General features: G+C 44.5%; 1 protein-coding gene across 1 annotated transcript in view; it reads left to right on the forward strand.

The window, feature by feature from the left end:
• Positions 1-24,475, forward strand: part of LOC110517917 (multiple PDZ domain protein) — a 114,871-nt gene that overhangs the window by 14,688 nt on the left and 75,708 nt on the right. Inside the window, exons 4-15 of the mRNA XM_090188576.1 lie at positions 779-1,063; positions 5,090-5,158; positions 6,811-6,933; positions 7,235-7,465; positions 9,687-9,869; positions 10,044-10,257; positions 12,051-12,128; positions 13,220-13,299; positions 16,504-16,650; positions 17,520-17,711; positions 19,851-20,018; positions 20,286-20,495. Coding sequence (XP_090044702.1) covers positions 779-1,063; positions 5,090-5,158; positions 6,811-6,933; positions 7,235-7,465; positions 9,687-9,869; positions 10,044-10,257; positions 12,051-12,128; positions 13,220-13,299; positions 16,504-16,650; positions 17,520-17,711; positions 19,851-20,018; positions 20,286-20,495 — 1,980 coding nt within the window. The remainder of the gene's footprint in view (positions 1-778; positions 1,064-5,089; positions 5,159-6,810; positions 6,934-7,234; positions 7,466-9,686; positions 9,870-10,043; positions 10,258-12,050; positions 12,129-13,219; positions 13,300-16,503; positions 16,651-17,519; positions 17,712-19,850; positions 20,019-20,285; positions 20,496-24,475) is intronic.

Genomic DNA, 24,475 nt, shown 5'->3' on the forward strand with positions numbered 1-24,475 from the left:
TTACTGTTATAATAGCAGCCTATAGGAAGTCTGTAGCAGTAGACAGTATAATGTGTCTGTTTCCTCCTCTTCCTATAGGCTTACTGTTATAATAGCAGCCTATAGGAAGTCTGTAGCAGTAGACAGTATAATGTGTCTGTTTCCTCCTCTTCCTATAGGCTTACTGTTATAATAGCAGCCTATAGGAAGTCTGTAGCAGTAGACAGTATAATGTGTCTGTTTCCCCCTCTTCCTATAGGCTTACTGTTATAATAGCAGCCTATAGGAAGTCTGTAGCAGTAGACAGTATAATGTGTCTGTTTCCTCCTCTTCCTATAGGCTTACTGTTATAATAGCAGCCTATAGGAAGTCTGTAGCAGTAGACAGTATAATGTGTCTGTTTCCTCCTCTTCCTATAGGCTTACTGTTATAATAGCAGCCTATAGGAAGTCTGTAGCAGTAAAACATTATAATGTGTCTGTGTGTCCTCAGGGTTTTTAAATTTATTTTATTTTATCTTTATTTAACTAGGCAAGTCAGTTAAGAACAAATTCTTAATTACAATCACGGCCTACTGGGGAACAGTGGGGTTAACTGCCTTGTTCAGGGGCAGAATGACAGATTTGTACCTTGTCAGCTGTTTGGATAGGATGGACCAAAGACATGGATTGGACTTCAGTTTACACAACATCACGATCACAGTTGAACGGATGGATATTCTGTGGTCGACATTGACACACCTGTCAGCAAAACAGAGATATTTAAATTGCCCCCCTCCTCCTTCTCCTCTCTCTCCCAGGAGAAGAAGTCAGTACCGAAGTCTGTTTCCCCCAACACGGGTCTCTCCACGGCCATGTCTCTGGGCCTGAGGACCATCTCCCATAGCGACTCCTATACCTGGGCCCAGAACAACAGCAGCAGCAGTAGTGGAGGAGGAGGAGGAGGAGGAGGAGGAGGAGGAGGAGGAGGTAGCCCCCCTGCTAAACCCTCCGTACCTTGGCAGAACTATGGAGGCAGTCTCAGTGCTCTCAACACAAACACAGAAAGCAACGCCGTGACCAATAAGATACAGTGTATGACTCAGGTAAGGGTGTGGGTTATATCGTATCCTATTCTGGTCTAGTGCTGATCTAGGATCAGTTTTTTGCTTTTTAGTTCATAATGAATAAGATACCTGTACTCTCGCACACTGACTCTGTACCGGTACCCCCTGTAAATAGCCTCCACATTGACTCTGTACCGGTACCCCCTGTAAATAGCCTCCACATTGACTCTGTACCGGTACCCCCTGTATATAGCCTCCACATTGACTCTGTACCGGTACCCCTGTATATAGCCTCCATATTGACTCTGTACCAGTACCCCCTGTTTATAGCCTCCACATTGACTCTGTACCAGTACCCCTGTATATAGCCTCCACATTGACTCTGTACCAGTACCCCCCTGTATATAGCCTCCACATTGACTCTGTACCGGTACCCCCTGTATATAGCCTCCACATTGACTCTGTACCGGTACCCCCTGTATATAGCCTCCACATTGACTCTGTACCGGTACCCCCTGTATATAGCCTCCACATTGACTCTGTACCGGTACCCCTGTATATAGCCTCCATATTGACTCTGTACCAGTACCCCCTGTTTATAGCCTCCACATTGACTCTGTACCGGTACCCCCTGTATATAGCCTCCACATTGACTCTGTACCGGTACCCCCTGTATATAGCCTCCACATTGACTCTGTACCGGTACCCCCTGTATATAGCCTCCACATTGACTCTGTACCGGTACCCCTGTATATAGCCTCCATATTGACTCTGTACCAGTACCCCCTGTTTATAGCCTCCACATTGACTCTGTACCAGTACCCCCTGTTTATAGCCTCCACATTGACTCTGTACCAGTACCCCCTGTATATAGCCTCCACATTGACTCTGTACCAGTACCCCCTGTTTATAGCCTCCACATTGACTCTGTACCGGTACCCCCTGTATATAGCCTCCACATTGACTCTGTACTGGTACCCCTGTATATAGCCTCCACATTGACTCTGTACCGGTACCCCCTGTATATAGCCTCCACATTGACTCTGTACCGGTACCCCCTGTATATAGCCTCCACACTGACTCGGTACTGGTACCCCCTGTATATAGCCTCCACATTGACTCTGTACCGGTACCCCTGTATATAGCCTCCATATTGACTCTGTACCAGTACCCCCTGTTTATAGCCTCCACATTGACTCTGTACCAGTACCCCCCTGTATATAGCCTCCACATTGACTCTGTACCGGTACCCCCTGTATATAGCCTCCACATTGACTCTGTACCGGTACCCCCTGTATATAGCCTCCACATTGACTCTGTACCGGTACCCCCTGTATATAGCCTCCACATTGACTCTGTACCGGTACCCCTGTATATAGCCTCCATATTGACTCTGTACCAGTACCCCCTGTTTATAGCCTCCACATTGACTCTGTACCAGTACCCCCTGTTTATAGCCTCCACATTGACTCTGTACCAGTACCCCCTGTATATAGCCTCCACATTGACTCTGTACCAGTACCCCCTGTTTATAGCCTCCACATTGACTCTGTACCGGTACCCCCTGTATATAGCCTCCACATTGACTCTGTACTGGTACCCCTGTATATAGCCTCCACATTGACTCTGTACCGGTACCCCCTGTATATAGCCTCCACATTGACTCTGTACCGGTACCCCCTGTATATAGCCTCCACACTGACTCGGTACTGGTACCCCCTGTATATAGCCTCCACATTGACTCTGTACTGGTACCCCTGTATATAACCTCCACATTGACTCGGCACTGGTGACCCCTGTATATAGCCTCCACATTAACTCTGTACCGGTACCCCCTGTATATAGCCTCCACATTGACTCTGTACCGGTACCCCCTGTATATAGCCTCCACATTGACTCTGTACCGGTACCCCCTGTATATAGCCTCCACATTGACTCTGTACCGGTACCCCCTGTATATAGCCTCCACATTGACTATGTACCGGTACCCCCTGTATATAGCCTCCACATTGACTCTGTACCGGTACCCCCTGTATATAGCCTCCACATTGACTATGTACCGGTACCCCTGTATATAGCCTCCACATTGACTCTGTACCGGTACCCCCTGTATATAGCCTCCACATTGACTCTGTACCGGTACCCCCTGTATATAGCCTCCACATTGACTCTGTACCAGTACCCCCTGTATATAGCCTCCACATTGACTCTGTACCGGTACCCCCTGTATATAGCCTCCACATTGACTCTGTACCTGTACCCCCTGTATATAGTCTCCACATTGACTCTGTACCGGTACCCCCTGTATATAGCCTCCACATTGACTCTGTACCAGTACCCCCTGTATATAGTCTCCACACTGACTCAGTACCAGTACCCCCTGTATATAGCCTCCACATTGACTCTGTACCAGTACCCCCTGTATATAGCCTCCACATTGACTCTGTACCGGTACCCCCTGTATATAGCCTCCACATTGACTCTGTACCTGTACCCCCTGTATATAGTCTCCACATTGACTCTGTACCGGTACCCCCTGTATATAGCCTCCACATTGACTCTGTACCAGTACCCCCTGTATATAGCCTCCACATTGACTCTGTACCAGTACCCCCTGTATATAACCTCCACACTCACTCTGTACTGGGGCCCCCTGTATAAAGCCTCCACATTGACTCTGTACCGGTACCCCCTGTATATAGCCTCCACATTGACTCTGTACCTGTACCCCCTGTATATAGCCTCCACATTGACTCTGTACCGGTACCCCCTGTATATAGCCTCCACATTGACTCTCTACCGGTACCCCCTGTATATAGCCTCCACATTGACTCTGTACCGGTACCCCCTGTATATAACCTCCACACTCACTCTGTACTGGTACCCCCTGTATATAACCTCCACATTGACTCTGTACTGGGGCCCCCTGTATATAACCTCCACATTGACTCTGTACTGGTACCCCCTGTATATAGCCTCCACATTGACTCTGTACTGGTACCCCTGTATATAGCCTCCACATTGACTCTGTACTGGTACCCCCTGTATATAACCTCCACATTGACTCTGTACTGGTACCCCCTGTATATAACCTCCACATTGACTCTGTACTGGTACCCCCTGTATATAGCCTCCACATTGTACAGGTACCCCCTGTATATAGCCTCCACATTGACTCTGTACCGGTACCCCCTGTATATAGCCTCCACATTGACTCTGTACCGGTACCCCCTGTATATAGCCTCCACATTGACTCTGTACCAGTACCCCCTGTATATAGCCTCCACATTGACTCTGTACTGGTACCCCCTGTATATAGCCTCCACATTGACTCTGTACCAGTACCCCCTGTATATAGCCTCCACATTGACTCTGTACTGGTACCCCCTGTATATAACCTCCACACTCACTCTGTACTGGGGCCCCCTGTATATAACCTCCACACTCACTCTGTACTGGGGCCCCCTGTATATAACCTCCACACTCACTCTGTACTGGGGCCCCCTGTATATAACCTCCACACTCACTCTGTACTGGGGCCCCCTGTATAAAGCCTCGTTATTGTTAATTTTATTGTGTTACTTTTTATTATAACTTTTTTTATTTTAGTCTACATGGTAAATATTTTCTTAACTCTTCTTGAACTGCACTGTTGGTTAAGGGCTTGTAAGTAAAGCATTTCACGGTAAAATTCTACACTTGTTGTATTTGGTGCATGTGACAAATACAGTTTGATTTGATCTTATGGACAGATCCTAGATCAGCGATTATACTCTGAGATGCTTTGTGGAAACGGGCAAAGAGGTACCTTTTCACCTCACTTTTTTTTGTCCAATCCCGCCTCTGTGACACCAGGGTGCGTTTTCATGAAGAGTGTCAGTACGAGTGCTGATCTAGGATCAGCCCCCCCCCCCCCCCCCCGTTCATGTCGTCTGATTCATCAGGATCTGAAAGGGATAATTGATCCGAGATCAGCTGACATTAGTGTTCTCCTCTCTTGTTGTTCTCCTCTCCTGTTGTTTCAGCAGGTCTAATTAGCTGACATTAGTGTCCTTATTTTCCCAGTTATGTACGCCTCCACGAATCTCCAGGACCTTATCGATGGGAAGAAACCTGTCGTATATCGCCAACGAGGTGGGTTCCCATGTCTAACATACTTTACAACGAGGTGAGTTCCCATGTCTAACATACCTTACAACGAGGTGAGTTCCCTTGTCTAACATACTATACAACGAGGTGAGTTCCCATGTCTAACATACTATACAACAAGGTGAGTTCCCATGTCTAACATACTTTACAACGAGGTGAGTTCCCATGTCTTACATACTTTACAATGAGGTGAGTTTCCATGTCTAACATACTTTACAACGAGGTGAGTTCCCTTGACTTACATACTATACAACGAGGTGAGTTCCCATGTCTAACATACTTTACAATGAGGTGAGTTCCCATGTCTAACATACTTTACAACGAGGTGAGTTCCCATGTCTTACATACTTTACAATGAGGTGAGTTTCCATGTCTAACATACTTTACAACGAGGTGAGTTCCCTTGACTTACATACTATACAACGAGGTGAGTTCCCATGTCTAACATACTTTACAATGAGGTGAGTTCCCTTGACTTACATACTTTACAATGAGGTGAGTTCCCATGTCTAACATACTTTACAACGAGGTGAGTTCCCATGTCTTACATACTTTACAACGAGGTGAGTTCCCTTGACTTACATACTATACAACGAGGTGAGTTCCCATGTCTAACATACTTTACAATGAGGTGAGTTCCCTTGACTTACATACTTTACAACGAGGTGAGTTCCCATGTCTAACATACCTTACAACGAGGTGAGTTCCCTTGACTTACATACTATACAACGAGGTGAGTTCCCATGTCTAACATACTTTACAATGAGGTGAGTTCCCTTGACTTACATACTATACAACGAGGTGAGTTCCCATGTCTAACATACTTTACAACGAGGTGAGTTCCCTTGACTTACATACTATACAACGAGGTGAGTTCCCATGTCTAACATACTTTACAACGAGGTGAGTTCCCTTGACTTACATACTATACAACGAGGTGAGTTCCCATGTCTAACATACTTTACAACGAGGTGAGTTCCCATGTCTAACATACTATACAACAAGGTGAGTTCCCATGTCTAACATACTTTACAATGAGGTGAGTTCCCATGTCTAACATACTATACAACAAGGTGAGTTCCCATGTCTAACATACTTTACAACGAGGTGAGTTCCCATGTCTTACATACTTTACAATGAGGTGAGTTTCCATGTCTAACATACTTTACAATGAGGTGAGTTCCCATGTCTAACATACTATACAACAAGGTGAGTTCCCATGTCTAACATACTTTACAATGAGGTGAGTTCCCATGTCTTACATACTTTACAACGAGGTGAGTTCCCAATTCTAACATACTTTACAACGAGGTGAGTTCCCATGTCTTACATACTTTACAACGAGGTGAGTTCCCTTGACTTACATACTATACAACGAGGTGAGTTCCCATGTCTTACATACTTTACAACGAGGTGAGTTCCCATGTCTAACATACTATACAACAAGGTGAGTTCCCTTGACTTACATACTTTACAACGAGGTGAGTTCCCTTGTCTTACAGTAAATTAGGAAAACCTGTCTGTGTGTAGTTGACCATCTCTGTCTGTCTGTCTGTCTCTCTTTCTCTCTCTCTCTCTCTCTCTCTCTCTCTCTTTCTTTCTCTCTCTGTCTCTCCCTCCGTCTCTCTCCCTCTCAGAAGCGTCACATAGAGTTGATAGAGCTGGAGAACGATGGGAAGGGGCTGGGCTTCGGCATTGTAGGGGGTCGATCCTCTGGAGTCCTGGTCAAAACCATCCTACCAAGTGGCCCTGCTGGACTGGTATGTCAGTCAATCAATACAATACAATATCAACTTAGTTTGATCAGCCTAAGTGAAATGTGACAAAGTCACACTGCTGGATAATATAGACATGAAACACACCGTAGGTTCAAACACGTTTTGACTTTGCCAGTGTCACCTTCAACCCCCGCTGTGTACGACAACCATCCACTTGTGAATTGTCTTTAAATTACTGAGTTAGCTTTTTAAAAAATGTGATTTGCGAGGTCACCATGTCAAAGTAGAACACAAAAATGTGTAAAAGTGATTAAAAAGTGATGTAACATCCCTCCCCTCCCAGGACAAGCGTCTGCGCAGCGGGGACCACATCCTGCGTATCGGGGACACAGACCTGGCAGGCATGGGCAACGAGGAAGTGGCTCACGTTCTCCGCAACGCAGGGTCAAGGGTCAAACTGCTCATTGCTAGGGACGTCGCCGTCTCCACGGGAACCAACGACCTCTCCCTCTCCTCGCCCCCACTCCCTCTCCTCGCCCAGCAACAACAGAGGGTGGCCAGGATGGGCAAACAGGTATGTGTGGAGGGGAGAGGTGGGTGATGTTGTTGGTCCAGGATGGGCAAACAGGTATGTGTGGAGGGGAGAGGTGGGTGATGTTGTTGGTCCAGGACAAGTCCTCGGTGATGTGGACACAGAGGAACTTAAAACTCGTGACTCTCTCTACTGCAGTCCCGTTGATTTGGACCGGGGCCTGTTCCCTCCTCTGCTTCCTGAAGTCAACAATCAACTCCTTTGTTTTGCTTTGACGTTGAGGTAGAGGTTGTTGTCATGGCACCACAATGCCAACTCACTTACCTCCTCCAAATAGGCTGAATTGTCGTTGTTGGTTACAACCGTGGTGTCGTTAGCAAACTTGATGATGGAGTTGGTGTCATGCAAAGCCACACGGTCGTACGTGAACAGGGAGAACAGCAGAGGACTGAGGACACACCCCTGGGGGGCCCCTGTGTTAAGAGTCCTCCAGCGTGGAGGAGGTGTTGTTGCCAATCCTCACAGCCTGTGGTCTGCCCATCAGGAAGTCTTTAAGAGAGACAGAAAGTTAGAGAGATTATGAGAGATCAGAAGGCGTACTGTCAGTGGTTTAATCATGTGTATTTATCTACCTGTGTTATTCAGTTGAGGGTACTTCACCCTTTGCAGAGCTGCTCTGCTGGCATCCTATACACGCCGTAGCCTGGCTGGCACGACCCAATAAGAGATGAGAAGGCCCAGGGATCCAAACTAAGGACACGCCATAGCCTGGCTGGCATGAACCAATAAGCGCCTAGAACACTCGAAAGTCATTATTGCACAATTGATATTACAATATTTAACACATTATTGAAACAATGCAATTTCTGATTAACAAATGCATGTTTCTGATAAACAATAAAACAACCAAATTATCATGAAAATTATTTTTTTGGGGAAGGTGTCCCCTGTGGACAATACCCTGTGTTGTGTATTGTGTTCCGTATCTCCATAGTAACACATTTCTCCCTGTGTTGTGTATTGTGTTCCGTATCTCCATAGTAACACATTTCTCCCTGTGTTGTGTATTGTGTTCCGTATCTCCATAGTAACACATTTCTCCATATTGTGTTCCATATCTCCATAGTAACACATTTCTCCCTGTGTTGTGTATTGTGTTCCGTATCTCCATAGTAACACATTTCTCCCTGTGTTGTGTATTGTGTTCCATATCTCCATAGTAACACATTTCTCCCTGTGTTGTGTATTGTGTTCCGTATCTCCATAGTAACACATTTATCCCTGTGTTGTGTATTGTGTTCCATATCTCCATAGTAACACATTTCTCCCTGTGTTGTGTATTGTGTTCCATATCTCCATAGTAACACATTTCTCCCTGTATTGTGTTCCATATCTCCATAGTAACACATCTCCATTTCTCCCTGTGTTGTGTATTGTGTTCCATATCTCCATAGTAACACATTTATCCCTGTATTGTGTATTGTGTTCCATATCTCCATAGTAACACATTTCTCCCTGTGTTGTGTATTGTGTTCCATATCTCCATAGTAACACATTTCTCCCTGTGTTGTGTATTGTGTTCCATATCTCCATAGTAACACATTTCTCCCTGTATTGTGTTCCATATCTCCATAGTAACACATCTCCATTTCTCCCTGTGTTGTGTATTGTGTTCCGTATCTCCATAGTAACACATTTCTCCCTGTGTTGTGTATTGTGTTCCGTATCTCCATAGTAACACATTTCTCCCTGTGTTGTGTATTGTGTTCCATATCTCCATAGTAACACATTTCTCCCTGTGTTGTGTATTGTGTTCCGTATCTCCATAGTAACACATTTCTCCCTGTGTTGTGTATTGTGTTCCATATCTCCATAGTAACACATTTCTCCCTGTGTTGTGTTTTGTCTTCCATATCTCCATAGTAACACATTTCTCCCTGTGTTGTGTTCCATATCTCCATAGTAACACATTTCTCCCTGTGTTGTGTATTGTGTTCCATATCTCCATGGTAACACATTTCTCCCTGTATTGTGTTCCATATCTCCATAGTAACACATTTCTTCCTGTGTTGTGTATTGTGTTCCATATCTCCATGGTAACACATTTCTCCCTGTATTGTGTTCCATATCTCCATAGTAACACATTTCTTCCTGTGTTGTGTATTGTGTTCCGTATCTCCATAGTAACACATTTCTCCCTGTGTTGTGTATTGTGTTCCGTATCTCCATAGTAACACATTTCTCCCTGTGTTGTGTATTGCAGCTGTGTGATGTGGAGGAGGACTCTGAGTACATTGTCCAGTTCAGTAAGAACAACATGGGCCTGGGATTCACTGTCACCAGCTCCATAGGGGAGCAGAACTCTGGGGTGCAGGTGAAGAGCATCGTGAAGGGCAGCGCTGTGGACCAAGCCAGTCAGATATACATCGGAGACAAGATCTTAGCTGTGAGAACTCTCTCTCTCTCTGTCTCTCTCTCTCTCTCTCTGTCTCTCTCTGTCTCTCTCTCTCTTTCTGTCTCTCTCTGTCTCTCTCTGTCTCTCTCTCTCTCTCTCTGTCTCTCTCTGTATCTCTCTCCTCCTCCCTCACCCCTTCTCCACCTCTCTGTATTCTCTCTTCAGGTGGATGGTGTAAGCCTACAGGGCTGCAGTGAGCAGAGAGCCCTGGAGGTCCTCAGGAAGACAGGCCAGATAGTCAGACTGAGGCTGATGAGGAGGGCCTCTAGGATGGGTAAAACCACGAAGTATCCCCCTCCTCCCCTGGAGCCCTACGTCGTCACCCGTACAGAGACAGGGAAACATGACAAGACAGACCAGACTGGTGTCATCAACAGAGGTCAACTATTAATAGAGTCCTTTTATATCAACAGAGGTCAACTATTAATTGAGACCTTTTACATCAACAGAGGTCAACTATTAATCAAGTCATTTTCACATCAACAGAGGTCAACTATTAGTTGAGTCCTTTTCACATCAACAGAGGTCAACTATTAGTTGAGTCCTTTTATATCAACAGAGGTCAACTATTAGTTGAGTCCTTTTCACATCAACAGAGGTCAACTATTAGTTGAGTCCTTTTATATCAACAGAGGTCAACTATTAGTAGAGTCCTTTCACATCAACAGAGGTCAACTATTAGTTGAGTCCTTTTATATCAACAGAGGTCAACTATTAGTTGAGTCCTTTTCACATCAACAGAGGTCAACTATTAGTTGAGACCTTTTCACATCAACAGAGGTCAACTATTAGTTGAGTCCTTTTATATCAACAGAGGTCAACTATTAATTGAGACCTTTTATATCAACAGAGGTCAACTATTAATTGAGACCTTTTCACATAAACAGAGGTCAACTATTAATAGTCATTTTCACATCAACAGAGGTCAACTATTAATGGAGTCCTTTTCACATAAACAGAGGTCAACTATTAATGGAGTCCTTTTCACATCAACAGAGGTCAACTATTAATGGAGTCCTTTTCATATCAACAGAGGTCAACTATTAATGGAGTCCTTTTCATATCAACAGAGGTCAACTATTAATAGTCCTTTTCACATAAACAGAGGTCAACTATTAATAGTCATTTTCACATAAACAGAGGTCAACTATTAATGGAGTCCTTTTCACATAAACAGAGGTCAACTATTAATAGTCATTTTCACATAAACAGAGGTCAACTATTAATAGTCATTTTCACATAAACAGAGGTCAACTATTAATGGAGTCCTTTTCACATAAACAGAGGTCAACTATTAATGGAGTCCTTTTCACATCAACAGAGGTCAACTATTAATAGTCCTTTTCACATCAACAGAGGTCAACTATTAATGGAGTCCTTTTCACATCAACAGAGGTCAACTATTAATTGAGTCCTTTTAGATCAACAGAGGTCAACTATTAATTGAGTCCTTTTAGATCAACAGAGGTCAACTATTAATTGAGACCTTTTACATCAACAGAGGTCAACTATTAATTGAGACCTTTTACATCAACAGAGGTCAACTATTAATCAAGTAATTTTCACATCAACAGAGGTCAACTATTAGCAGAGTCCTTTCACATCAACAAAGGTCAACTATTAATAGTCATTTTCACATCAACAGAGGTCAACTACTAATAGAGACCTTTTCACATCAACAGAGGTCAACTATTAATAGAGACCTTTTCACATCAACAGAGGTCACAAAAGTGCTTAAAGATGTTTACACCAGACCATAAACCCAGACGTTCATTCAACCACTGTAGCATCCCGCTGGGCACAGAGACGTCAATTCAACATCTATTCCACGTTGATGCAACGTTGTCATTTCATTGAAAACCAACGTTGATTCAACCAGTGTGTGTCTAGTGGGATTACATCTACTTTGCTGTCTTCATACACAAGTTACACACGTACATTGTTAACTCTCTGTGTGTGTGTGTGTGTGTGTGTGTGTGTGTGTGTGTGTGTGTGTGTGTGTGTGTGTGTGTGTGTGTGTGTGTGTGTGTGTGTGTGTGTACTGTGAGTGTGTGTGTGTGTGTGTGTGTACTGTGAGTGTGTGTGTGTGTGTGTGTGTACTGTATGTGTGTGAGTGTGTGTGTGTGTGTGCGTGTGTGTGTGTGTGTGTGTGTGTGTGTGTTTGGGCCACAGGAAAACAAATGTCTCTGCGTGAGATGTCCAGAAGAGCCAGTATGTTGTACTCTGAACAACGACTAGACGCCAGAACCGGTACATATTATGCACGTGTATCTGTGTGTGTGTGTGTGTGTGTGTGTGTGTGTGTGTGTGTGTGTGTGTGTGTGTGTGTGTGTGTGTGTGTGTGTGTGTGTGTGTGTGTGTGTGTGTGTGTGTGTGTGTGTGTGTGTACTGTGTGTGTGTGTGTGTGTGTGTGTGTTTGGGCCACAGGAAAACAAATGTCTCTGCGTGAGATGTCCAGAAGAGCCAGTATGTTGTACTCTGAACAACGACTAGACGCCAGAACCGGTACATATTATGCACGTGTATCTGTGTGTGTGTGTGTGTGTGTGTGTGTGTGTGTGTGTGTGTGTGTGTGTGTGTGTGTGTGTGTGTGTGTGTGTGTGTGTGTGTGTGTGTGTGTGTGACATATTTGTATGTGTGCTCACTCCTATTCTTAGTCCTCTGCAGTCAAATGTTCAGTCAACTCATTCAGCTGATTTCAGATCATTTCTTGACCTCCCTTTGGTTTATATTGAGCTGTTTGAGTTCTTTACAGGAGGTTATTGTAAATCAACTCTGATTACTGGAAAGGCTGTTAGAGGTAGTTCTCTACAGGAGGTTACTGTAAATCAACTGGAAGGCTGTTAAAGGTAGTTCTTTACAGGAGGTTACTGTAAATCAACTCTGATTACTGGAAGGCTGTTAGAGGTAGGTCTTTACAGGAGGTTACTGTAAATCAACTCTGATTACTGGAAGGCTGTTAGAGGTAGTTCTTTACAGGAGGTTACTGTAAATCAACTCTGATTACTGGAAGGCTGTTAAAGGTAGTTCTTTACAGGAGGTTACTGTAAATCAACTCTGATTACTGGAAATGCTGTTAGAGGTAGTTCTCTACAGGAGTTTACTGTAAATCAACTCTGATTACTGGAAAGGCTGTTAGAGGTAGTTCTCTACAGGAGGTTACTGTAAATCAACTGGAAGGCTGTTAAAGGTAGTTCTTTACAGGAGGTTACTGTAAATCAACTGATTACTGGAAGGCTGTTAGAGGTAGTGACTATTCTTTATATGACGCTAATGCATGTGTGTGTGTGTATGTGTGTGTGCGTCCGTGCGTGTGCGTGTGCGTGTGTGTGTGTGTGAAGGAGTGAAGCTGACGGCAGCAGAGGAAGAGGAGTTGAAGAACAGGTGGCAGGCTGCTCTGGGACCCAGATATCAAGTGGTTGTACGTCTCAGACTAACTTCTCATAGTTACACATATGATCATATACCAGATTACAGCTTGTAATGACTGACGCAAACCCTTCCAAACGTATATCTGTCTACAAATATTACCTCTGGCTTAGTACAGCTATCCAGAGTACAGCTATCCAGAGTACAGCTATCCAGAGTACAGCTATCCAGAGTACAGCTATCCAGAGTACAGCTATCCAGAGTACAGCTATCCAGAGTACAGCTATCCAGAGTACAGCTATACATAGAACAGTCGTGGCCAAAAGTTTTGAGAATGACACAAATATACATTTTCACAAAGTCTGCTGCCTCAGTTTGTATGATGGCAATTTGCATATACTCCAGAATGTTATGAAGAGTGATCAGATGAATTGCAATTCATTTGCAAAGTCCCTCTTTGCCATGTAAATGAACTGAATCCCCCAAAAACAACATTTCCACTGCATTTCAGCCCTGCCACAAAAAGACCAGCTGACATCATGTCAGTGATTCTCTCGTTAACGCAGGTGTGAGTGTTGACAAGGACAAGGCTGGAGATCACTCTGTTCTGCTGATTGAGTTCAATAAAAGCCTTTGACACTTGAAATGCTTGTAATTATACTTCAGTATCCATAGTAACATCTGACAAAAATATCTAAACACTATAACACTAATATCTAACAATATCTAGACACTGAAGCAGAAAACTTTGGGGAAATTAATATGTGTGTCATTCTCAAAACTTTTGGCCTTGACTGTACAGCTAGAGAGAGGAGAGCGTTATTAACCCCTACTATCCCTCCCCTTCCCAGGTGTGTCAGCTATAGAGAGTGTTATTAACCCCTACTATCCCTCCCCTTCCCAGGTGTGTCAGCTATAGAGAGGAGAGTGTTATTAACCCCTACTATCCCTCCCCTTCCCAGGTGTGTCAGCTATAGAGAGTGTTATTAACCCCTACTATCCCTCCCCTTCCCAGGTGTGTCAGCTATAGAGAGGAGAGTGTTATTAACCCCTACTATCCCTCCCCTTCCCAGGTGTGTCAGCTATAGAGAGTGTTATTAACCCCTACTATCCCTCCCCTTCCCAGGTGTGTCAGCTATAGAGAGTGTTATTAACCCCTACTATCCCTCCCCTTCCCAGGTGTGTCAGCTATAGAGAGTGTTATTAACCCCTACTATCCCTCCTCTTCCCAGGTGTGTCAGCTATAGAGAGTGTTATTAACCCCTACTATCCCTCCTCTTCCCAGGTGTGTCAGCTATAGAGAGTGTTATTAACCCCTACTATCCCTCCCCTTCCCAGGTGTGTCAGCTATAGAGAGTGTTATTAACCCCTACTATCCCTCCCCTTCCCAGGTGTGTCAGCTATAGAGAGTGTTATTAACCCCTACTACCCCTCCCCTTCCCAGGTGTGTCAGCTATAGACAGTGTTATTAACCCCTACTATCCCTCCCCTTCCCAGGTGTGTCAGCTATAGAGAGGAGAGTGTTATTAACCCCTACTATCCCTCCCCTTCCCAGGTGTGTCAGCTATAGAGAGTGTTATTAACCCCTACTATCCCTCCCCTTCCCAGGTGTGTCAGCTATAGAGAGTGTTATTAACCCCTACTATCCCTCCCCTTCCCAGGTGTGTCAGCTATAGAGAGTGTTATTAACCCCTACTACCCCTCCCCTTCCCAGGTGTGTCAGCTATAGAGAGTGTTATTAACCCCTACTATCCCTCCCCTTCCCAGGTGTGTCAGCTATAGAGAGTGTTATTAACCCCTACTATCCCTCCCCTTCCCAGGTGTGTCAGCTATAGAGAGTGTTATTAACCCCTACTATCCCTCCCCTTCCCAGGTGTGTCAGCTATAGAGAGTGTTATTAACCCCTACTATCCCTCCTCTTCCCAGGTGTGTCAGCTATAGAGAGTGTTATTAACCCCTACTATCCCTCCCCTTCCCAGGTGTGTCAGCTATAGAGAGTGTTATTAACCCCTACTATCCCTCCCCTTCCCAGGTGTGTCAGCTATAGACAGTGTTATTAACCCCTACTATCCCTCCCCTTCCCAGGTGTGTCAGCTATAGAGAGTGTTATTAACCCCTACTACCCCTCCCCTTCCCAGGTGTGTCAGCTATAGAGAGTGTTATTAACCCCTACTACCCCTCCCCTTCCCAGGTGTGTCAGCTATAGAGAGTGTTATTAACCCCTACTATCCCTCCCCTTCCCAGGTGTGTCAGCTATAGAGAGTGTTATTAACCCCTACTATCCCTCCCCTTCCCAGGTGTGTCAGCTATAGAGAGTGTTATTAACCCCTACTATCCCTCCCCTTCCCAGGTGTGTCAGCTATAGAGAGTGTTATTAACCCCTACTATCCCTCCCCTTCCCAGGTGTGTCAGCTATAGAGAGTGTTATTAACCCCTACTATCCCTCCCCTTCCCAGGTGTGTCAGCTATAGAGAGTGTTATTAACCCCTACTATCCCTGCCCTTCCCAGGTGTGTCAGCTATAGAGAGTGTTATTAACCCCTACTATCCCTCCCCTTCCCAGGTGTGTCAGCTATAGAGAGTGTTATTAACCCCTACTATCCCTGCCCTTCCCAGGTGTGTCAGCTATAGAGAGTGTTATTAACCCCTACTGTCCCTGCCCTTCCCAGGTGTGTCAGCTATAGAGAGTGTTATTAACCCCTACTGTCCCTGCCCTTCCCAGGTGTGTCAGCTATAGAGAGTGTTATTAACCCCTACTATCCCTCCCCTTCCCAGGTGTGTCAGCTATAGAGAGTGTTATTAACCCCTACTATCCCTCCCCTTCCCAGGTGTGTCAGCTATAGAGAGTGTTATTAACCCCTACTGTCCCTGCCCTTCCCAGGTGTGTCAGCTATAGAGAGTGTTATTAACCCCTACTATCCCTCCCCTTCCCAGGTGTGTCAGCTATAGAGAGTGTTATTAACCCCTACTGTCCCTGCCCTTCCCAGGTGTGTCAGCTACAGAGAGTGTTATTAACCCCTACTATCCCTCCCCTTCCCAGGTGTGTCAGCTATAGAGAATGTTATTAACCCCTACTATCCCTCCCCTTCCCAGGTGTGTCAGCTATAGAGAGTGTTATTAACCCCTACTATCCCTCCCCTTCCCAGGTGTGTCAGCTATAGAGAGTGTTATTAACCCCTACTATCCCTCCCCTTCCCAGGTGTGTCAGCTATAGAGAGGAGAGTGTTATTAACCCCTACTCTCCCTCCCCTTCCCAGGTGTGTCAGCTAGAGAGGTTCAGTGAGACCAGTGGTCTAGGCATCAGCATGGAGGCCAGGGCAGGACACCACTACCTGTGCTCCGTCTTACCTGAGGGGCCCGTCGGACAGAGCAGGAAGATACACCCTGGAGACCAGATACTGGAGGTGGGACGGACTGATTCATATCCATGCATTCATTTAAACAAAACATATTTCACCTTTATTTAACCAGGTAGACTAGTTGAGAACACCTTTATTTAACCAGGTAGACTAGTTGAGAACACCTTTATTTAACCAGGGAGGCTAGTTGAGAACACCTTTATTTAACCAGGTAGGCTAGTTGAGAACACCTTTATTTAACCAGGTAGGCTAGTTGAGAACACCTTTATTTAACCAGGTAGGCTAGTTGAGAACAAGTTCTCATTAACATCTGCGACCTGGCCAAGATAAAGCAAAGCAGTTCGACACAAACAACAACAGAGTTACACATGGAGTAAAACAAACATACAGTCAATAATACAGTCAATAATACAGTCAATAATACAGTCAATAATACAGTAGAAAGGTCTGTATACAGTGTGTGTCAATGAGGTAGGAAAAGGGAGGTAAGGCAATAAATAGGCCATAGTGGCAAAGTAATTACAATGTAGCAATTAAACACTGGAGTGATAGATGTACAGAAGATGATGATTAATTTGTTCATTCATTGGTTTGTTCGTTCATCCATTCATTAATTTGTTCATTGGTGTGTTCAGTCGTTAATTGATTTATTAATTAGTTCATTCATTTGGTTTGTTAATGAATTAATTTGTTCTTTAATTCACTGCTTTGTTCATTCATTCATTCATTTGGTTTGTTCATTCATTTGTTCCTTCATTCATTCATTTGTTCATTCATTCATTCATTTGTTCATTCATTCATGTATTCGCCCATCCACACATCCAATGGAACATTGACCCTGTTATGCTATGATGTAGCTACATGCAGCACATTCAACATGTTTGCTGACCAGACGAGCTTCTCCCCTCTCCCAGGCGAATGGTATCCCTCTGATAGGAGAGACTCACAGAGAGGTGATCAGCGTTCTGAGAGAGCTGCCTCTGTGTGTCTGTATGGTGTGCTGCCGCGTCGTGCACCCACAGCTACGGGACAGTGACCACGATGATGATGATGATGAAGATGTACAGCTCCCCCTCAAAGAGCTACTGGCTGAGTTCAATGGCAAGGTAGAGAGGGACGGGGAGGAGGGATGGAGGGGGAGATGGAGAGATGGAGAGATGGGGAGATGGAGGGGGAGGAGGGATGGAGGGGGAGGTGGGATGGAGGAATAGGGAAATGGAGGGGAGATGGAGGGATGGGGAGATGGAGGGGGAGGAGGGATGGAGGTGGAGATGGAGAGATGGAGAGATGGAGAGATGGGGAGATGGAGGGGGAGGAGGGATGGAGGGGGAGGTGGGATGGAGGAATAGGGAAATGGAGGGGAGATGGAGGGATGGGGAGATGGAGGGGGAGGAGGGATGGATGGGGAGGTGGGATGGAGGAATAGGGAAATGGAGGGGAGATGGGGAGATGGAGGGGTGGGGAGCTGGAGGGATGCCAAAATGGAGGGGGAATGGGGAGATGGATGGATGGGAAGATGAAGGGGTGGGGTGATGGAGGAATATGGAGATGGAGGAATATGGAGGGATATGGAGATGGAGGAATATGGAGATGGAGGGATATGGAGATGGAGGGATATGGAGATAGAGGGATATGGAGATGGAGGGATATAGAGATGGAGGGATATAGAGATGGAGGGATATGGAGATGGAGGGATATGGAGATGGAGGGATATGGAGATGGAGGGATATGGAGATGGAGGAATATGGAGATGGAGGAATATGGAGAAGGAGGGAGATGGAGGGATATGGAGATGAAGGGATATGGAGATGGAGGAATATGGAGATGGAGGGATATGGAGATGAAGGGATATGGAGATGGAGGAATATGGAGATGGAGGAATATGGAGAAGGAGGGAGATGGAGGGATATGGAGATGGAGGGATATGGAGATGGAGGGATATGGAGATGGAGGGATATGGAGAAGGAGGGATATGGAGATGGAGGGATATGGAGAAGGAGGGATATGGAGATGGAGGGATATAGAGATGGAGGGATATAGAGATGGAGGGATATGGAGATAGAGGGATATGGAGATGGAGGGATATGGAGATGGAGGGATATGGAGATGGAGGGATATGGAGATGGATGGATATAGAGATGGAGGGATATAGAGATGGAGGGATATGGAGATGGAGGGATATAGAGATGGATGGATATGGAGATGGAGGGATATGGAGATGGAGGAATATGGAGATGGAGGAATATCGAGGGATATGGAGATGGAGGGATATGGAGATGGAGGGATATAGAGATGGAGGGATATGGAGATGGAGGGATATGGAGATGGAGGAATATGGAGATGGAGGAATATCGAGGGATATGGAGATGGAGGGATATGGAGATGGAGGGATATAGAGATGGAGGGATATGGAGATGGAGGGATATGGAGATGGAGGGATATGGAGATGGAGGGATGTAGAGATGGAGGGATATAGAGATGGAGGGATATAGAGATGGAGGGATATAGAGATGGAGGGATATAGAGATGGAGGGATATGGAGATGGAGGGATATGGAGATGGAGGGATATGGAGATGGAGGGATGTAGAGATGGAGGGATATAGAGATGGAGGGATATAGAGATGGAGGGATATGGAGATGGAGGGATATGGAGATGGAGGGATATAGAGATGGAGGGATATAGAGATGGAGGGATATGGAGATGGAGGGATATGGAGATGGAGGGATATGGAGATGGAGGGATATGGAGATGGAGGGATATGGAGATGGAGGGATATGGAGATGGAGGGATATGGAGAAGGAGGGATATGGAGATGGAGGGATATGGAGATGGAGGGATATGGAGATGGAGATGGAGGGATATGGAGATGGAGGGATATGGAGATGGAGGGAAATGGAGATGGAGGGATATGGAGATGGAGGGATGTAGAGATGGAGGGATATAGAGATGGAGGGATATAGAGATGGAGGGATATAGAGATGGAGGGATATAGAAATGGAGGGATATAGAGATGGAGGGATATGGAGATGGAGGGATATGGAGATGGAGGGATATGGAGATGGAGAGATATGGAGATGGTGTCAGACATATTGGTGGCGTCAATCCAATCCTTTTGATACCATTAGGCGGAGTGATCAAGTAGACACTATTTCTGGAAGAAGGGTGGAAAGATAGTCAATCAGACTGCTGCCGGGGTGTCATAGGAGATGTGCCCTAACTCTCTCTCTCCTCTCCCAGTCCCAGTATGACCAGCCCTGCTGTCTACTTCCTGGTTGTAACAACATGGATTGTGGGAGTCGTGGTTTTAATAAGCCTGTGTCTCCTCCTCTGGCCATGTGGGAGAGAGACAGTCAGGTGATAGAGCTGGTGAAGGGAGAGGAAGGCCTGGGATTCAGCATCCTAGACTACCAGGTAAGACTGTGGTGCGTCTCGATGGTCTAACGTCTAGCTTCCTACTCTCCTCTCTTTCAACTGGTTTGGATCACTAGTAATGTAGACCAGGAGACGAGGAGAGGATAGTGGGTCAAAGAGTGGATCCTTTGGAAAGACAATAAAAAATTAAAAAATATGAACTGGGAAGCAAAACAATTGTAGTCTCTCTTTTCTATTGGATTTCCCTTTGGGAGGACATGACCTTTGAACTGTTGTTCACCTGTTCCTTATGTTGTCCCTCTCCAGGACCCAGAGGACGACTCTAAGACTGTCCTGGTGATCCGCTCCCTGGTCCCCGGTGGCGTGGCCGACTCAGACGGACGCCTGCTGCCCGGTGACCGGCTCATGTCCGTCAACGACGTGGACCTGGTCCGGTCGACGCTGGAGCGAGCCGTGCACGTCCTAAAAACCACCGGCTACGGGGTCGTGCGCATCGGCGTCGCCAAGCCGCTGCCGGTACGACAGTAACCCAAAACACTCTAACACTGTATACTGTATACCACCCTCCTCCTGTATACCACCCTCCTCCTGTATACCACCCTCCTCCTGTATACTACCCTCCTCCTGTATACCACCCTCCTCCTGTATACCACCCTCCTCCTGTATACCACCCTCCTCCTGTATACCACCCTCCTCCTGTATACCACCCTCCTCCTGTATACCACCCTCCTCCTGTATACTACCTTCCTCCTGTATACCACCCTCCTCCTGTATACCACCCTCCTCCTGTATATTAGGGGGGCCCACCCCCCCCCCCACCCTCTTCCTGGATACTAGGGGGGGACCACCCTCCTCCTGTATACTAGGGGGGCCCACCCTCCTCCTGGATTCTAGGTGGGGCCCACCCTCCTCCTGTATATTAGGGGGGCCCACCCCCCCCCCCCCACCCTCTTCCTGGATACTAGGGGGGGACCACCCTCTTCCTGTATACTAGGGGGGTCCCACCCTCCTCCTGTATAAAATGATGAGAGTCGTTAATTTCTGACTTCTGGTTTTTAAGAAAGATAAATAATGTATACATGTAGAGAATAGCCAAATACAACGTTTTGCCATCAGTCACACAGTCAACCTTAGTAGTTGTATGACACTTTTGTCTAAGACAATACTAGTACTGATCTTCTACCACCTATCACATAGCACAGTCAATACATGTAGTTTATATCTACCACCATAACACAGTCAGTACATGTAGTTTACCACCATAACACAGTCAGTACATGTAGTTTACCACCATAACACAGTCAGTACATGTAGTTTACCACCATAACACAGTCAATACATGTAGTTTATATCTACCACCATAACACAGTCAGTACATGTAGTTTACCACCATAACACAGTCAGTACATGTAGTTTACCACCATAACACAGTCAGTACATGTAGTTTACCACCATAACACAGTCAGTACATGTAGTTTACCACCATAACACAGTCAATACATGTAGTTTACCACCATAACACAGTCAATACATGTAGTTTATATCTACCACCATAACACAGTCAGTACATGTAGTTTACCACCATAACACAGTCAGTACATGTAGTTTACCACCATAACACAGTCAGTACATGTAGTTTACCACCATAACACAGTCAATACATGTAGTTTACCACCATAACACAGTCAATACATGTAGTTTATATCTACCACCATAACACAGTCAGTACGTGTAGTTTATATCTACCACCATAACACAGTCAATACATGTAGTTTACCACCATAACACAGTCAGTACATGTAGTTTATATCTACCACCATAACACAGTCAGTACATGTAGTTTATATCTACCACCATAACACAGTCAGTACATGTAGTTTACCACCATAACACAGTCAGTACATGTAGTTTATATCTACCACCATAACACAGTCAGTACATGTAGTTTACCACCATAACACAGTCAGTACATGTAGTTTATATCTACCACCATAACACAGTCAATACATGTAGTTTATATCTACCACCATAACACAGTCAGTACATGTAGTTTACCACCATAACACAGTCAGTACATGTAGTTTATATCTACCACCATAACACAGTCAATACATGTAGTTTATATCTACCACCATAACACAGTCAATACATGTAGTTTACCACCATAACACAGTCAGTACATGTAGTTTATATCTACACCATAACACAGTCAGTACATGTAGTTTACCACCATAACACAGTCAGTACATGTAGTTTATATCTACCACCATAACACAGTCAATACATGTAGTTTCCCACCATAACACAGTCAGTACATGTAGTTTATATCTACCACCATAACACAGTCAGTACATGTAGTTTACCACCATAACACAGTCAGTACATGTAGTTTATATCTACCACCATAACACAGTCAGTACATGTAGTTTATATCTACCACCATAACACAGTCAGTACATGTAGTTTACCACCATAACACAGTCAATACATGTAGTTTATATCTACCACCATAACACAGTCAGTACATGTAGTTTACCACCATAACACAGTCAGTACATGTAGTTTACCACCATAACACAGTCAGTACATGTAGTTTATATCTACCACCATAACACAGTCAGTACATGTAGTTTACCACCATAACACAGTCAGTACATGTAGTTTATATCTACCACCATAACACAGTCAATACATGTAGTTTATATCTACCACCATAACACAGTCAGTACATGTAGTTTACCACCATAACACAGTCAGTACATGTAGTTTACCACCATAACACAGTCAGTACATGTAGTTTATATCTACCACCATAACACAGTCAATACATGTAGTTTACCACCATAACACAGTCAGTACATGTAGTTTATATCTACCACCATAACACAGTCAGTACATGTAGTTTATATCTACCACCATAACACAGTCAGTACATGTAGTTTACCACCATAACACAGTCAGTACATGTAGTTTACCACCATAACACAGTCAGTACATGTAGTTTACCACCATAACACAGTCAGTACATGTAGTTTATATCTACCACCATAACACAGTCAATACATGTAGTTTATATCTACCACCATAACACAGTCAATACATGTAGTTTATATCTACCACCATAACACAGTCAATACATGTAGTTTATATCTACCACCATAACACAGTCAGTACATGTAGTTTACCACCATAACACAGTCAGTACATGTAGTTTATATCTACCACCATAACACAGTCAGTACATGTAGTTTACCACCATAACACAGTCAGTACATGTAGTTTACCACCATAACACAGTCAGTACATGTAGTTTACCACCATAACACAGTCAGTACATGTAGTTTATATCTACCACCATAACACAGTCAGTACATGTAGTTTACCACCATAACACAGTCAGTACATGTAGTTTACCACCATAACACAGTCAGTACATGTAGTTTATATCTACCACCATAACACAGTCAGTACATGTAGTTTATATCTACCACCATAACACAGTCAGTACATGTAGTTTACCACCATAACACAGTCAGTACATGTAGTTTACCACCATAACACAGTCAGTACATGTAGTTTATATCTACCACCATAACACAGTCAGTACATGTAGTTTATATCTACCACCATAACACAGTCAGTACATGTAGTTTACCACCATAACACAGTCAGTACATGTAGTTTATATCTACCACCATAACACAGTCAATACATGTAGTTTACCACCATAACACAGTCAGTACATGTAGTTTACCACCATAACACAGTCAGTACATGTAGTTTATATCTACCACCATAACACAGTCAATACATGTAGTTTACCACCATAACACAGTCAGTACATGTAGTTTACCACCATAACACAGTCAATACATGTAGTTTATATCTACCACCATAACACAGTCAATACATGTAGTTTACCACCATAACACAGTCAGTACATGTAGTTTATATCTACCACCATAACACAGTCAATACATGTAGTTTACCACCATAACACAGTCAGTACATGTAGTTTACCACCATAACACAGTCAGTACATGTAGTTTACCACCATAACACAGTCAGTACATGTAGTTTACCACCATAACACAGTCAGTACATGTAGTTTACCACCATAACACAGTCAGTACATGTAGTTTATATCTACCACCATAACACAGTCAATACATGTAGTTTACCACCATAACACAGTCAGTACATGTAGTTTACCACCATAACACAGTCAGTACATGTAGTTTACCACCATAACACAGTCAGTACATGTAGTTTACCACCATAACACAGTCAGTACATGTAGTTTATATCTACCACCATAACACAGTCAGTACATGTAGTTTATATCTACCACCATAACACAGTCAGTACATGTAGTTTACCACCATAACACAGTCAGTACATGTAGTTTACCACCATAACACAGTCAGTACATGTAGTTTACCACCATAACACAGTCAGTACATGTAGTTTATATCTACCACCATAACACAGTCAAT

Source organism: Oncorhynchus mykiss, chromosome 10 (assembly GCF_057628025.1).
Source record: "Oncorhynchus mykiss isolate SJ-2025 chromosome 10, ASM5762802v1, whole genome shotgun sequence".
In the NCBI taxonomy this organism is placed as follows: domain Eukaryota; kingdom Metazoa; phylum Chordata; class Actinopteri; order Salmoniformes; family Salmonidae; genus Oncorhynchus; species Oncorhynchus mykiss.